This window comes from Eleutherodactylus coqui, chromosome 3 (genome assembly GCF_035609145.1).
Source record: "Eleutherodactylus coqui strain aEleCoq1 chromosome 3, aEleCoq1.hap1, whole genome shotgun sequence".
NCBI classification, from domain to species: domain Eukaryota; kingdom Metazoa; phylum Chordata; class Amphibia; order Anura; family Eleutherodactylidae; genus Eleutherodactylus; species Eleutherodactylus coqui.
Genome location: NC_089839.1, coordinates 244,300,693 through 244,317,527, shown reverse-complemented (window position 1 = coordinate 244,317,527; position 16,835 = coordinate 244,300,693). Strand labels below are relative to the sequence as shown.

The window sequence follows — 16,835 nt, the reverse complement described above, 5'->3', positions numbered from 1 at the left end:
TGTGAGTGAGGGCTGGCCTCTGATTGGTCAGGCTGTGACCAATCAGAGGCATCTTATTCAGCAGGCGGGGATTTTAAATCCCCGGCTGCTGAATACTACTCACAGCTGTTCAGAGCAGTTCAGGAGAACTGCAGCCTGCCGCGCTGAACTCCGTCTGCGGGCACCAGGTGAGTATATATATATTTTTTATTTTTACACATTTCTGGATGAATTGCAGGAAAGGGCTTATATATTTAACCCCTTTCCGACAATTCATCCCGCGATCGCCGGCAGCCCATTGCATTCAGTGGAGTCGGCTGTATTGCCGGTTCCATTGAATTCAATGGGCAAACATCGTTCTTCTCTGTCACAGCTGTTACAGCTGTGGCAGAGAAGAACGATTTGTCTTCTATATGTTCTCAATGGGGTTGGCACTGCTGCCGCCGGCCCCATTGAGCGCATATAGAAAAGATTTCTCAGGGAAGAAATTAAAGTAACCCGAACATCCGAACATCGTGTGGTGTTCGTTACGAATAACGAACATCCCGAACACCCTAATATTCGCCCGAGCATCAAGCTCGGACGAGTACGTTCGCTCATCTCTATTCTTTATGCATTACTACACCATTCATCCGATCGCCATGAAACTTTGGGAAGTTGTTGAGTTCACTCCTGCGAAGATTGCTGGCATTTGGGAGTTGTGTTGGAACAACACCGTAAACTAAGTTACAGCGCTGTTCCTATAGGGGATGGGGAGTCAAGGGATGTAATTTATATATTCAGCCACTGCCTGGTTTCCAAAATGTCCACCAGTAAAGATCACAAAGGTGGGCACAAAGATATGACTCTACAGGTCTATGGGAGAGCACGCACACATTTTTAGAGAACATGTAGGTCATTTCACAATATGTGGTATAGAAGGTCTAAGTTTTTCTTTTTAATTCAACATTATAATTTGGAATCAACATGAATGGCCGCAAAAGGATCTTCATCATTATTGCTGATCTGGAAGCGGGCAGAACCATTGCTGTCGACGGAAATCTGTCTACCAGTGCAGCGACCGTTCTCCTTTTGACCAGAGATCACATCACAGTAGGTTCCAGCTGGTAGACCGGTGTACAATGTGACATCCATGTACCTAACATAGACAAAATATCTTGACATGTGAACAAGGTAAGAACCAATCTTCTTATCTGATGCATTTTACCATCATAGGGCTATATGGTGTACAAATAAACTGAACAGAATTCAGGAAGACATGGGTTTACGTGTTCTATGGTACTAAAAACATTGACAACTGCACCTACGGAAATGTTTTGCACCATAATTCTTCTTGTAATTAATGTGATTAATCTATTACATTTTATGTAAAGGCAAACAAGTCCCCTACCAGTCATCATTGTTAAAGACAATGAATCCTTTGTTTCCACGTCCAAATGCAACTTGGTTGCTTCCATTGTCCCACCAGTTGGAGAAGGGCTGTCCATCTACCACATTACGGAAAATAACCATGTTCCTGAGAAGAAAAACATCAAAATCCTTGAGTGAGAAAGACCTTTATACAGTGCTGCATGCAGTTGTTACATTCGTGTGGGTAACTAAGCATCAGGCCCACACAAATGTGACCCAAAGACATGGGTTAGGGGAAACTGACCCTGTGCTGCAGGGAAAATGACTTGGCCCTACCTAACCAGCAGAGTGATCACCTCAATAAAGGCGGACCCACGCTGGATGATACCCGCAAACAGGCAGAGCTGACACCTTGCATGCACAAACTCACTTACCACACAACCTGGCATGCTAAAGCAGATGGTAAAGCTGAATATAAAAGTGAGGGATTGATTCGTACATTGGCCAAGAACTTAAGCCGCAAGGCCCCGACAAGGCTCCTCGTGTCTTGCAGTCCCTACTCTAGCAAGACACTAAACAGGCAGCACAGGACACCACACACCCAGCAAGCTGCAAGCTGACCAGACACTACTCACAGAGCATACAAGACTGAGGAAATACATCTTCTCCATTGCAGAAAGGCTGGGGTATATCTACACCCAGACCCAGTAAATTGGCTGACCTGAATAACCACACCCAGCCAGCTCAAGTAATCTTCACCTGTGCAGGTGTGCTCCTGGAACCCTGTAGAACAACAAACTCAAGCAGCACAACCTAACAGAGGTATTCTCTGTTCTGATGTAGAATAGCATAACTACATTATAATAAAAATTACCATAGTATGAAAGGTCAAAAAAAGACATAAGTTCATCCACTTCAGCCTATTACCCCCCCAATGTTTATCCAGAGGAAGGCAAAAAAAAACAATGAGGTAGAAGCCAATTTTCCCCATTTAAGGGAAACAAATTTCTTCCAGACTACAATCTGGCAATTGGAATAATCCCCGGATCACTGACCCTTCTGAATTTATTAATGATTATAACATATAATATTGGTGGGCTTATTAGTGGGTAATTATAATTTTCGATTTTTTTCTTTTTTAGTTCGGACGCCAGTGCACTTGGGCACGATTTGTAGTGGTAACTAGTAAGGTGCTGAATAACACACGGAGCCAGATAAACTATCCTTATAGTCTATGTACTAAAACCCCTTCTATCCTCTTTACCCCCCTTAAAAGACTTTCACCTGTTATCCTCGCCTATTCAGACTGCTCTCCACTCATAGAACCAGTTAGCTTGGAAAACTAAACAGCATTTGGGAAAAAATATAGCCAAACTACCACTGGGAATCCTTGATTTCCCTATTCCTGACTTACGCACAAACAGGTGGATGAGTAGAGGAGTTATCTACATTAATGACTTAATGCAGGATGACATGATTCTCCATTTTTCAGTCCTCGTAGAGAAATTAAAATTTGCTTTGGAAGTACTTACAAATCTGCTCTCTTCTGGGGTCCTCTCAGCTACAGAGGGTGGCATTCCCATGCAAGCTAAATAAGATGCTTAACAACTCTACCCCTGCCTCTCGCTCCCTTGTTAGAGTGTGTTATGATGCCCTCGCGGGAGATACCGGAGGCACAAAGAGACCGCATCTTGTGAACTGGGTAAAGGCTCTTGAGGAACAGTTCTCTTTTCCCCAGTGGTTGTCTAATTTTGAAAGTGCTAATACATCATCAATTAATTTCAACGTACTAGAGGTACATTTGAAGTTACTGACTAGATGGTATTATACCTCAGCGAAATTAGCTTGATCCTTTCACATTCCAAGTGATCAGTGCTGCAGAACGTGTGGTAATGCAGGTAGGCTCTTCCACATATTTTAGTGCTGCCCGCAGCTGTCTATTTTCTGGAGTGAGGCATTCTCTCTCCTCAGGGATCTTTCACACGAGTGTATATCGGTCCCCCATTTTCACGGTTGGCCGATATACGCTGTGATCTGATGTATTGGATTCCAATGCATCAGATCACCTGGCCGACCAATATAGTGCAGGGCGTTTTTACGTTGGGCCCAAAAGATAGTCCTGGAACTTTCTTTTGGGCCGGAATACGTCGGCCACTGCATGGGCTCCTTTGGGAGCCAATGACAGCGACCAGAGAAAGGAAGTGGGAGGGAGTTTAGCAGCGTGACTGCTAAACACCCTCCCTCTTCTCTCCTCCCCTCCAGCTGATTCCAATGGAAGGGGGTGGGGATGGGGCAGAGCTAAGCTCCCGCCCCCTCCCCACCTCTTGTCAACAGCCAGCAATGGGAGGAGGGGGGACGGGGCAGCACTTAGCTCCGCCCCATCACCCCATTGAAAATAGCCAATGGGGAGGAGAGAGGAGGTGACCCGACGAAGGGGAGGGAAAGGGAAGTCTCAACAGCATGGCAGCCTCAGCGTATATGTTCCGGGGCCCATGCCATCTGAACAGGTGCACAAATGTTAGATTTTTGCGCTCGATATGCGCTGGTGTGAAAGAGACCTAAGGATGATCACGGGAACAAATATTCCCAAAACACCTAAATTAGCAATCCTACTGTTGAAAAGCAGTCCAGTGAGGGGACTAGCATGCCATATTCTCCTCTCTGCAAAGCTCTTATTGTCTAGAAGCTGTAGGTCCCTAAGGCCTCCCACCATTGAGGAGCTAATCCAGATGATCTCTGACCACAACTCATATGAGAAAATGCATGCACTTAAAAAGGATTGTTTAGACAAGTACTTGTTCAAGTGGAACCCTTGAATACTGTATTATCCCAATTAACTGCCTTTTTCTTTTGGTTTCTTCTCTTTCTCTCTTCTTTGTATTAAATGGATGTTTAAATTGTCTGCACTTGTCCTAGTTTCGAATTATTCAGATGTGGAGCGTGCTCTACATTTGTGGTCCAACCCACGAAGTTTACACTATGGACATTCCAAGATTATAACAGTGCGACTGCAGTTTAGGTGAATTTGACATTTATTGTAGGTTGAAGTCATATTCATGCTAATTGGATAACAATACAACTTGTCCCGCAAAAAAAAGACCTTAAACAGGTATGTTGATGGATAAAGAAAAGAATTATGATTTTTTTTTTTTTTAAAAAACAGGGAGGAAAAGTAAAAAAAAAAAGATTGTGTCATTAAGAGTTTAAAATGTTTTAATTGTCAAAATAAATACTCAATGTGTACAATATTACCAGAAGGTAATTTTCTAAATAATGAGAAAAAAGTATAGGAAGGTGAACAGACTATAGCAAACACACTGTGGTAGTATAGTGTGCATTTTAAAGGGTTTTTTCACAACTTACTTAATCTGGCGCCATCTGTGTTCACAGACCCAGTCATTACCGCATGTGGTATCAGCATTGAGAGTGACATGCTTTGTGGAACCATCAGAGTTGCTTGGTGGTCCAATCCAGTCATTGACATCCTAGAAAAAATAGTAGCAGTTTTAAATGATTTTATACTTGGGATTAGCCTAAGGCTACTTTAGTGTACTGTAAGTAGTCATACTCTGCCATTGACCCAGTTTCTAGGCCATCTGTAACTGGACATGATACGTGTGAATCCATAGGGATGAGCTAACATGAAGCCAATTCCCATCTTGTACATACTGTAAAGCCAAAATGAAATCATAAGTGTCAAGCATAATGAATAGATGTTAATTAATATAACTGATTAAAATATATATATTTCTTTTTTAAAAATTAATATTTATTTATTTTTAGTCACATTACCGAGCATCAAAGAAGGTGAGGATAGAGGCTCCCCCTGCACCATGTCCTCTCTGGTTATCATGGTTGTCTACAAACACCAGGGCTTTATCACTGGGCATGAAACCCCATCCTTCTCCCCAGCTCCTAGAGAGAAGAAGTGGACATAATAAGTATACATTAAAAATTATAAGTTTCTTACATGCCTAATAAGTTCACTTTAGAGCAAAAATACGGAAACATCGTACACAATGTATGCCTTAAAATCAGTCCCTACATGTCTTATTGAAATATAATTTATAATTTTATATAACTTAAGTGAAGACTTAAGTGGAGGTAATATGCCACAGATGCTGCTGGGCAGAAGTGAACATCTGCCCGAGCAACAAGGTTCCATTGGTAAGCGTTTCAGCCACTCAGCTGCTGTTACCAGCTGGCTCCCAAAACCACCCAGAGCAGGGCAAGAGGTGAAGTAAACACAAATTTGTTAGGAAAGCTCTCATTAAAGCAGGTGTCAAAAGGGCAGCTCAGTGCTAATGATTAAAATCCCATAGGGGTTTCCATATTTTTGTCCACTCCTGCATATTTACTGTATATTTTGTGTGTTTATCTGTTCCTGAACTTCTATCCCAAATTGAACTCATATCCTGCTGCTGCTTTTTATTTGTAATGAATTATGAGACTTTCTATTGCTCAAAGTATTAATTGTGCTGATTAATGAAACAACTTACTTTAAATAGAGCATCTTCTCATTATTCCACTTACGGATAACTGTCCCAAGCTTAGCACCATATTTAAATTCTGTAACTCTTCCAATTCCAAAGTACTCACTAGTTGAAATGCCTTCACCTCCAAGATCAATGACCTACACCATGAGGATATGAGAACAAGTGTAAATGCCCTAAATTCTTTTTTAATCCTTAAAAAGTAACTCAAATTTTTTCATATATTTAGTAAATATTGGGTGCAAAACAGCCATGGCATATATCACCGTTTTACCACTTTTTATGGCACCAAACTACCATCAAAGCTTGTAGTTTATTTTTTGTAAATAGGAAAATTCTCTATACGAAAACTTGCTTAAGGTATAGTATAAGTATATTAGCGGTACACTCACTCTGAAAAACTGATAAAATCTTTTTTGGTTAAAAAGACACATTAGGTCCCATTTACACGGAAAGATGATGGCTCAAAAATTGCTCAAACAGCTAATTGGCTACTTAAGAGTTTATTAGCGTGTAAATGAAGGTGGCCGCTGTATGCAAAAGATAGCTGGAGCACTGTCACCTGCATACAGCTGCTTTGTTCTCAGAGCTATCAGTTGGTATCCTGCTCAGCTGATAGCTCCGAGAACAGCAGGAGTGCTGACAGCTGCTTTGCTCTCGAAACTATCGCTGAGAACTCCAAGTGGGATACCAGCTGAAAGAATAGTATCAGTGGTATCCTGCTGAGAACTCAGCGAGCGGCTCTGATAAGAGTCATTGCTGACTTTTAGCTTGGTAAAAGGTAGCAATGAACGAATGGTGCAGGAAAAGTGCATGATGGCTGCACGCTTGGACACAACGATTATCGCTCAAAAGATGGCTTTTGAGCGAATTTTAAGCAACAATCATTGTGTCTAAATGGGCCTTAACAGCTCATTGAGAGATTACATGATGCTCATGACAGTCTACAGAGAGGTGAGAGGGAAGAGGAAGCAAGAGCCAAGTGAGAAATAAGCAGGGAAACACACAGATATGCTGCTGCAGATAATAGTAAGGGGTTTACTGTCTCACAGCTACTGGAATCACATCTACACAGCTTTAGAACTCTTCTCTTATGTCCTCCATGCTGCTATTCTGAACATGAAAGATAGAGTTAGGGAAGCAGGATCTCCGCTTCTCTGTGCATGCAGTGTAAGGGAAAGGTCATAGCGGTGGCTCTCCACCCATCAGCTCAGGGAAAACTGAGAATTAAAGATGGAGCCTACAGAAGAGAAATCTGCTAAAAATGCAGGATACAAGTCATACAATGACCAGAAATTGTGTTATTCCTCATGTAAGCACATGACATCCTATTCTGAAAAGTAACTTGAAACGTTAGGTATGCTTTAAATCATTTTTTGACTGTTAGAAATTAAACATTAAAAACTGTAACACTGGGTAATATAAAGTGAAAATATTACCTCTTGGAAGATAAAGGGCTTGGCTCCACTAGGAAACCATTTAGTGTTGAGATTGTTCAATCTGTCAGTAATAGCCTTGAGGTCTCCAGGCCACATGTGTTTTGCAGCATCAAATCTAAAGCCAGCCACACCAATGCTGATAAGATTGTTCAAATATTCAGCAACCTTTCCACGGACATAGTCCTTTTCCAAGGCAAGATCCAGAAGACTAACAAGACGGCAGTCTCTGACCTATGAAGATAAATTAGATATCTTCAGCCAGAGTATCAATAGCAGACTAACAATTGACAGATCTTTTTTATGTATACTCTTTGTATCAGGTAAGAATAAGTAAGTATACCTGGTTAGCATCATTATAGTTTTCAATTTCTCCACTGCCGGTGCGACACTTGTTATCATTAAAGTCCCAGGCAGAATAGGGTACATCGGGGAAATCTCTTGAACCAGCATCGAAATAGCTGCCACAAGTTGAGTGAGTGCCGGCACCACCTCCAGAGCCACACATGTGATTAATGATGGCATCCACATAGATATATACCTAAGGAACAGAGAATGAGAATTGATGGATTATTAATGGCTAGCAAAAGTAGACTATAGAAAAAAGATGTTGTAATTTTTCTGTATCTAGTGTAAGTTATCCTATAGATTGAGAGAAATTTCAAGAGTTTGACCAAATTTGTTATATTCCTTTGAAATGCAGAGACTAAAAGAAATGACTGTACTATAATATTTCTTATAATTAAAGGGGTATTCCCATTGCAGCCAGCCATGACAGAGATGGCAATAGCTGTAGTAAAGCCTTGGCCACCCATATAAAAAAAATTATGGAAACAGCCAAACCGGCTGTTCTCACTGGCTCATTGTGCTACACTGTTTCCATAACTCCCATTAATTTCTATGGTAGCTATGAAAGCAGCATTAAACAGCCAGTTTGGCTGTTTCAGAATCCTGGCCATCAGTAGTGATGGAGGCAGGACAGAGTTGTTGGATCTCTGTTCTGGAAAAAGGGGATGGTCCCTGAGATGGGAAATCAGACATTTATGGTATATCCTGTGGATATGCAATATATGTGTGAGATGAGAATACCCCTTTAATAGTATGTTCATTGGCTTCTACATAATATTCACACTTACCCCAACATTGTTACATCTGGTCACCATGTCTCTGAATTGCTGCTCGTTACCAGAGCGAGAGCAGAGATTGTAGCTGATAGGCTGGTACCTTTCATACCAAGGTCTCCATGGATTGCTGAGAACGATATTCTCATTTGGTGGAGAAATCTACAAGATGTAGAAACAAACATGAATTTGTATATGTAGTATGAGGGAATTATTGTAGGAAACTTTCTGCTGTGCAAAATAAAGCTATTGGTATGTTTATATCACAATTCATTAAAACAGTGGTTTCTGCACAAATTACAGCTGATCACCAGAGGTTCCATCAGCGGGACACTTTGTTATCAGATTATTGTTGCAACACCTTTGCAAAAAAAAAATTGTCCAAAGTTTGAATTTTTAAGTTCTCACCAGTGAGCTGAAGTATACCCATCTTAATTGGCTATAGAGGTTCAGCACATTGTCTACTCCCATAGTGGAAAAAAATGTCCAACAATGGTTAAATGGAGGCTGTCAATGACGCTACTAGAAAGTGTGCGGCTGACATCAGTGCAGGACTACGTCTTCTGGCATAATATAGTGGTCACGCGTAAACCTTTTTGCGCAGTGATTTTTAGTAGTAGAAAATGGCATGTACATGTCTAATAAATGTATACTAAAGCAACCCTCCGAGTCTGGAGAAACGAAGATGGCCACACCACTCCTCTGATTACCTGATGCATGTTGTCCAGTAGGATGCATTGATAGTATAAGGGCTCATTTAAATAGGTGTATTGGCATATTATGCGCATAATATGAAGTCAACAGAACCATTGTTTTCAATGGGTTTATTCACAATTGCGTATTTTTCTCGCGATTTTCGGTCACATGAAAAACGCAGCATGTCTTATTTTGGTGCATATTACACACTGAAATAGCGCATTGAAATCAATAAGTTTGTGTAAATACTCAGAAAACTTGCATTTTCACTGCATATTTGTGCAAGAAATCAGTAGGATTTCTTGCGTTTCTTCATGTACATAGGAAGAAAATGTCAATCAATAGCTGGAGAGAGGAGGATGTGGGAAAGCTCATATACCATGAATATCACTGAATTCCTTGCTGCACTTTGCAGGTCACATGCTGCTAGGGTTAAAGTCTGAGTTTTTCCCTAACCATAACCAACCACGCACTTGTTTAAGACAGCAGCACCTGCCCTTACTGCATGCAACTCTCAGAGAGGGCAGCATGACATAGTTGACACGTTCTCTTTACAGGTAGCAGTAGCTATACACCCCTAGTTTCTAGGAGGACCTCCCTGATACAGGGGTAATATTCCATGCTGGGTTCCAGTGCTTCCTGAACTGCATACAATGCAAGGTTGCTCCTGCCAAACCTACCTAGCAGCCAACCACACTAACTGCAAATGTCCTTATTCTGGGCAATAGAGAGGCCCCAGGCAAACTACAACTCGCTGCCCAAGCAGACTCTCTCCAACTTGGACCCGGCTTCGTACTTGAAGCCAAAGCTCCTCACCCCTGGTCACTTTTGGTTCTGGTTGTCTCTTCAGTGGCACACCTGCTTAGAGGGTGACTTCTTTTCCTCCTATGCATTTACTCTGTTGCCACCCCCACTTTAGTCCTGCCATGCAGGAAGGAGACCCCCTCTCCTTCTGCGAAAAGGCTCTATCTCTTTGTACCGCACAGATGTCTGCGGCTGTCGCCACCTACGCCCGGCAGGAGGTAGACTCCCCTCCTCATAGACCTAGTCCTTCCCTAGCCAGAGACTCTGTGCTGTGTACTTGCCCTCCTGGTGGTCTCTTGGGCGGCACTGCTGGGACTACTTGTGCTTAGCCCCAGCAAGGAGGGTGAGTGCATGCCATGTGGCATACACTTTACTAAAACCAGTGCCTATAACTGGGCCATTCTTATTGTATGAGCTTCGTACGTCTATACACACACAGGGGACAGAACATTTCCCTGTAGTGTCCCTCCTCTATCAATAAAGGTATGGGAGTTCTCAGATTGTCTGAGCAGTAGTGCTGCTCATATCTTCTCGTGGAAGGAGGAAAGTGGCAGCACTGAGTGGTGTTGGAGCTGTAGTTACACTTGTTCTTACAAGGTAGCTCTTGCATTCCCTTAGGCAGCTCTCACACATGCGTTCACAAAACACCACATTCGAAATTGGTGCATTTTACCACAATTTCGGGTGTCATTTTTTAATGCAGTCAACAGTGTTTGACAGCATTTTCTAACGCACCCCATCATTGTGATGTGTGATGAGGTGCGTTAAGAGCACTGAAACGCATGAAAATAGAGCAGACTGCGCTCAAAAACGCTCCAATAGAAACGCCACGTTCAAGCGCTAGTCTGCGTGCAAAGCCCCATTGAAATCAATGGACGCATTGTACCGCGATTCACAGTAAAAAGTGGGCTATGTGAGTGCCGCCTTACAAGTGAAGTGGTTTAATAAGTTGAATAGCTTGAATGTCAGTTTTAGAAAAAGTTAGTTATTGCATGTTTTGACATCCAAATTATGATTTGATTTTATATTTAACTTACAATTTAAATACTTTTATGGCTCTTCAGACAAGCGTATTTGCAAATATGAGGTTGATTTGTGCGCGTGTCTGAGCATAGTACTGTACTTTTTGCGCACGCAGGGCCTGTTCATACGTGCATGACATCCAACCCACTGCCCTGATTTAAAACGCTATTTAGCCTAATGAGGTCCAGATGTGTTCTTTTCCCCGTAGTTTTGTGCAGCGTATTGCACATGTCCTTGCGTATAGCGCGGACCTTTGGTATGCGAATACGCAGGAAAATAGAGCAGATCCTATTTTATTGCGCACAACCAAAATGCGCACAAAAAAAAGTTATTGTGAAAGAACCCATTGACATCACTGGGTTTTATTCTCTACGTATTGCGTCCGTCTGTTTGAAGCCGTCCTTAGGCTGCGGTCCCATGATGTGTTAACCACATACAGCCGAAACCCCATCCACCCACACCTGCCAACAGCCACACAATGAGCATTATCAGCAGGACAATGCGGCCATTGGCTGCTGCATCCGAAGGTGGTTTCATCCACATGCACTCAGAGAGCTGAATATAGTAATAACAATATGGAAAGCCATCTTCCTGTAGTTATGTTTAAGCAACGTAATAAACCTAACTAAATTTGACATTTTAGAAAATTTTAGTTGAGAAAGTAATGTAAAACTCATGAAGTAACATTTCATACTAATTCATATTGGTGGTGTCTACTTACCTGAATTCCTCCAAATCCATTAGGCGCCAAGTATCTTTCACACTCTTCTGCAATGTCATCCCATCTCCACTCAAATAAGTGGACAATTGATGTTCGCCCTGGTCTAGTGTTGGGATTGTACTGAGCTGAGCATAGCCCAACAGCCACCAACAGAAGAAGGAGCTTCATGTTGCCTGCCAATGTGAAGGCTGTGAGTCTTTTAGCTTTTTTATACTGACAGTTATGTAATGATTTATGTTTCTCAATGACCACCTGTGACTTTTTCCTGTAATATATGAAGCCAGCTGATGATATTTTGGAAATTCTCATGTTTTATCACAGTTATAGTATACTCATATCATGTGAACATGATAAACAGGACACATATAAACAAGTACGACTTAACCCGTCCCAACCTCCAGCCAATGATTGGTGGCTTTCTCATTATGCACAGTAATAGACACACTACCTCTCTGCATGTGTGCTACTAATAAAATGCAAGTTTCTCAAAAACTCCTGCACAGATCCACACAGCAGACATATAATAATAATCTTTATTTGTATAGCACCAGCATATTCTGGAGTGCTTACAAAGACAGGGGGAATACAGAAGGACAAAAGTATAAAAATTACAGAACCACGGTTACATATAGTAATCAGTTAATGGAAACAATAGGGGTGCGGGTCCTGCTCCAACGAGCTTACATATTACAAATAATGGGGTGATACAGAAGGTAAAGGGGCTGGAGATGTGCACTGTATGGCGAGGTGGAGAGTGAGGTGGTCAGACATTAAGCCATGTGATGGCAGAAACGGTTGACTGCAGGGGCAGTTGATGGTGGCTAATAGGGATTGCAGTCAGTAGGTCAGGGAGCATGTTATCATTCGGCATACAAGGGTTTGGTTTAGGAGATATGGTTTGCCTCCCTGAAGTTGTACATGTTTAGAGCATGCCTGAAGTTTTGTGAGTCATGGATTGCCCGGATATCTCTTGGTAGTGCATTCCAGAGGACTGGTGCTGCTCTGAAGAAGTCTTGGAGGTGGGAATGAGAGGTTGGAATTAAAAGGGCACTCAGTCTGATTTCGTTAACAGAGCAGTGGGCGCGGGCTGGGTGATGGATTGAGATGAAGGAGGCAATGTAGGGCGTCGCAGCGCTGTGGAGAGCTTTATGGATGAAGATAGTGAGTTTAAATTGAATTCTGTATTTAACGGCCAGCCAGTTCAGTGACTGGCACAGGGCAGAGGTGTCCGAGTAGCGGCTGGACAGGAAGATGAGCCTGGCTGCCACATTCAGGATGCATTGGAGGGGGTAGAGTCTGGAGCAGGGGAGTCCGATCAGCAACAGGTTGCAATAATCGAGCTGAGAGTCGATGAGGACAACAGTGGGCATTTTTAGCGCATCCACGGTGAGAAAAGGGCAGATTCTTGCGATGTTCTTGAGGTGCAGATGACATGTTCAGGCCAGAGATTGGATGTAGGGGGTAAAGGAGAGATCGGCGTCAAATATGAGCCCAAGGCAGCGGGTGTGCTGTCTGGGAGTTATGGTGGTGCCACACACTGAGATGGAGATGTTAGGATGAGGTCGGTTAATAGAGGGCAGAAATACCAGGAGGTCAGTTTATAGGTAGAGAGAGGTCATAGTGTTAGAGACAGCGGACCGACAGTCTTTGATGTTTTGGAGGAAAGGTGCAGAGATGTCACGAGAAGAGGTGTATAACTGGGTGTCACCAGTGTAGAGGTGGTATTGGAGGCCAAATCTCCTGATGGTTTGTCCAATAGGGGCTGTGTAGATGGAGAAGAGGAGGGGGCTGAGGACTGAGCCCTGGGGGATTCTAACAGCAAGGGGAAGAGGAGGAGAGGTAGAGCCAGCAAAGGAGATGCTGAAGGAGCAGTAAGATAGGTAGTAGGAGAACCAGGAAAGAGCAGTGTCCTTTAGATCGATGGAGTGAAGCATACTGAGAAGGAGTTTGTGGTCAACAGTGTCGAATGCTGCGGAGAGGTTGAGGAGGATCAGTATGGGGGGAATCGCCCCTCGATTTGGCCGGCAGGAGGTTGTTTGCAAGGGCAGTTTCTGTCGAGTCTAGGGGTCGGAGGCTGGGCTGTAAACCAGGCTTTCCAATAGTTTGGAGATGAAAGGGGATTTGAGATGGGTCAGTAGTTGGCAGCATCAGTCGCGTCAAGAGTCGGTTTCTTTAGCAGTGGGGATATAATGGCATGTTTGAAAAAAGAGGGAAAAATGACAGAGGCCAGAGAGAGGTTGAATATAGTGGTGAGATGGGAGATAACCACTGGGGAGAGGGACTGGAGGAGGTGTGAGGGGAGAGGATCGCTAGCGCAAATGGTGGGGCGAGCAGAGGAAAGCAATTTGGAGACTTCTTCCTCTGTCGTTGGTCTGAGTAGAGGCAGTGAGCAGGAGATAGATGCAGTATTGATGATGAGACTAGGGTTGGGGCTAGCTTGGGAGGCTATTTCCTGACGGATGTCATCAATTTTCTTTTTGAAATAAGCAGACAGCTCTTCAGCACTGAGATCCGTCACTGGGGGCTGCGATTTAGGGCTGAGAAGGAAGTGAAAAGTATCAAAGAGTCGTTTAGGGTTGTGCGATAGTGAGGAGACCAGAGAGGTGAAATAGACTTGTTTGGCATAGTGGAGGGCGAGGTTGTAGGTTCTGAGCATGAATTTGTAGTGGAGAAAGTCTGCGGATGTTTGCGACTTTCTCTACAGCCGTTCAGCACTTCTCGAGCACCGCCGGATGAAACGCATTTGAGGCGTGAGTCAGGGTTGCTGCAGTCTGCATCGGATGGCTTGGGTCACTGGGGGTGCAGCTTCATCCAGGGCATGTTTGAGAGCGGTGTTGTAGTGTCCGGCAGCCAGGTTGGGGCAGGGGAGGAGTGAGATAGAGGACAGAGAGGACTGTAGGGACTCAGCAAAATCCTGGGTGTGAATGGCCTGAAGGTTCCTGTAGGTATGGTAGGTAGGTGGGTCTGGAGAGATGTTAGGGAGCTTGACAGAGAAAGAGAGAAGGTTATGGGCCGAGAGCAGAAGAGGGGAGTTAGTGAAGTGGGAAGCAGATCAGAGATGGAGAAAGACCAGATCAAGAGTATTCCCATCCTTGTGAGTGGGAGAGGCTATGAGTTGTGAAAGACAAAGGTAGGAGGTGAGCGATAGAAGCTGAGAGGCAGATGGGATATGGGGTCATTAGTGGGGATGTTAAAATCACCTAAGATAAGGGTTGGAATTTCGTAAGAGAGGAAGTGGGGGAGCCAGGCTTAAAGTGGTCCAGAAACAGGCGAGGAGCACCTGGGGGGCAGTATATTACAGATAATCACATGGACAGCGGGCGGAAAGTAAGTGAGAATACAGGGGGAATGACCTGGTAGGTAAATTTCAGGGAGAGAAGAGCACCTACTCCTCCTCCTCGCCTGTTTTTTGGTCTTGAGATATGAGAGAACTGTAGTCCGTTATAGGACCGTGAAGCAGGGTAGGACTTATCAGACTGCTGTACCCACGTTTCTGTGAGAGCTAGCAGCATTAGAGATTTAGCAGTAAAAAAGTCGTGGATGGTGAGGAGTTTATTACATGCTGACTGGCAGTTCCAGAGCGCACATTTAAAGGGGTCAGGAGAGGACATGCATAGGCCAGGAGTTGGGCTTCAGTGGTGTCTTAGTGAGTCAGGTAGAGGGTAATAGTTAGGAGCAGTGGAAGGTGGGCCAGGATTGGGAGAGATATCCGCAGCTGCTAGCAGACACAAGATAGCAAGTGTTGGCAGATAGTTAGGAGTTTTTTGAGGTCAACTGTTGTGTTTCTCAGAGGCATTAGGGGGTTTGAGGCTTATTAAGAAACTAAAGAGCGCATGCGAGCTGTGCATGGGTAAGGATAGTAGAGAGGGGCTAATGTGAAAAGAATGCCCCAGAGGTGGGCGTTGGAAAGAGGATCTGAAACTAACAGCAAAGATGAGGATAGAGGTGACAGCATTTAGGCAGAGTTTATGGCCTATCTGTCTCCTGTATTGTCGAACTACCATTTTCAAACTCCATAAGACACTTGATCCAGCCCACATTCAATACAGCTCATATTCGTGAGGCAGCCACTCGCGTGGCTATCATGCCTACACTGATTTTATAATGAAAACAGATGGGAGTGGCTACACAAGTTCCAATTGACTAGGCAGCTGAGGTTAGCATTGCAAACCTACTGGCTATCATGCCTACACTCATATCATTGTAACTGTCACTACAGTATCAAATAAATAAATAAAAAGTATCAAACTTTATTAATACATATGTAAATATAAAACGACAATTAAAAACATACACAGGAGGAGATGGCAACTGAATGAGCAAGGATCGGATGTGACAATTCAACTGCAATACATATATACCCCCCTGAGGAAGCCACTGCGGAACGTGCATTGGGGTGCAGGTGACCCTGTGTAGTATCATGGGGTAAAACTAATTTAGGATGATTTTTGTGTGATCCCAGAATTCACTTTGGTATGCATTTTAATTATTTGATGTTACCTTTATTTGCTAAATTTATTACACTAAAATAAAGTAATAACGTTAACTTTATTTTTTTGAATCATTACAATTGGAAAGGTACCAAAAATGTATTTTTTTATGGTATGCTATGTAAAAAAAAGTCTTAATTAAAGAAATTATTTGTTATGAAGCTTTAATAAGCTCAGTTTTCTTCCCCTTTTTCCCCAGGGGATTTGAAACCCTGATCATTTGATTACTTTCATAATGTTGTGGAATGCATAGTATTCCAAAACATTATTGCCTGCCTAAAAGGCAGATATCAGTGGAGGGTCTGGGGGGTCTTTGTTAGGCCTATAGCTATCAAGCGAACACATTGTTGTATGATCATGGCACAGGGGTGACAATGAGGTGACAAATATGTTAGATCCAATCCATGAGGGGAGGTGAAATTACTTACCTAAGGCCTCCAGCAATGTCCCCCGATGGGATCCATATCCATGGACCTTTCCCCAGCTTCGGCGCATGCACCCGCCGCCAGAATGGCGGACCCAAGCACAGAAGCTGGGGAGGACCCGGGAAATTTAAAATCTCCTTGCTCCTCGCTCCTAAAGGTAGCCGAGAGCCTGGAGCAGTGACCAAGGGCCGCAGAGAGCGGTTCCCGGTCACGTGATCACCGTTATCCAATTGCTAATAGTAATCACGTAAAAGTTGAAAGACAGCTGAAGTTTGATGAATCCAGACAGAAAATTAG

The 16,835-nt window shown here is 43.3% G+C and overlaps 1 protein-coding gene across 1 annotated transcript; it reads right to left on the bottom strand.

Moving 5' to 3' along the window:
- Nucleotides 1-896: 896 nt before the first annotated feature.
- Nucleotides 897-11,791, bottom strand: LOC136619992 (pancreatic alpha-amylase-like). Its single transcript, XM_066594721.1, has 10 exons — nucleotides 11,624-11,791; nucleotides 8,395-8,541; nucleotides 7,602-7,799; nucleotides 7,262-7,492; nucleotides 5,829-5,962; nucleotides 5,122-5,244; nucleotides 4,898-4,997; nucleotides 4,693-4,814; nucleotides 1,370-1,495; nucleotides 897-1,117 (listed from the first exon to the last, which is right to left on the bottom strand). Exons 1-10 carry the CDS (start codon nucleotides 11,789-11,791, stop codon nucleotides 928-930), a joined length of 1,539 nt encoding a protein of 512 aa, XP_066450818.1. The 3' UTR covers nucleotides 897-927.
- Nucleotides 11,792-16,835: the final 5,044 nt, after the last annotated feature.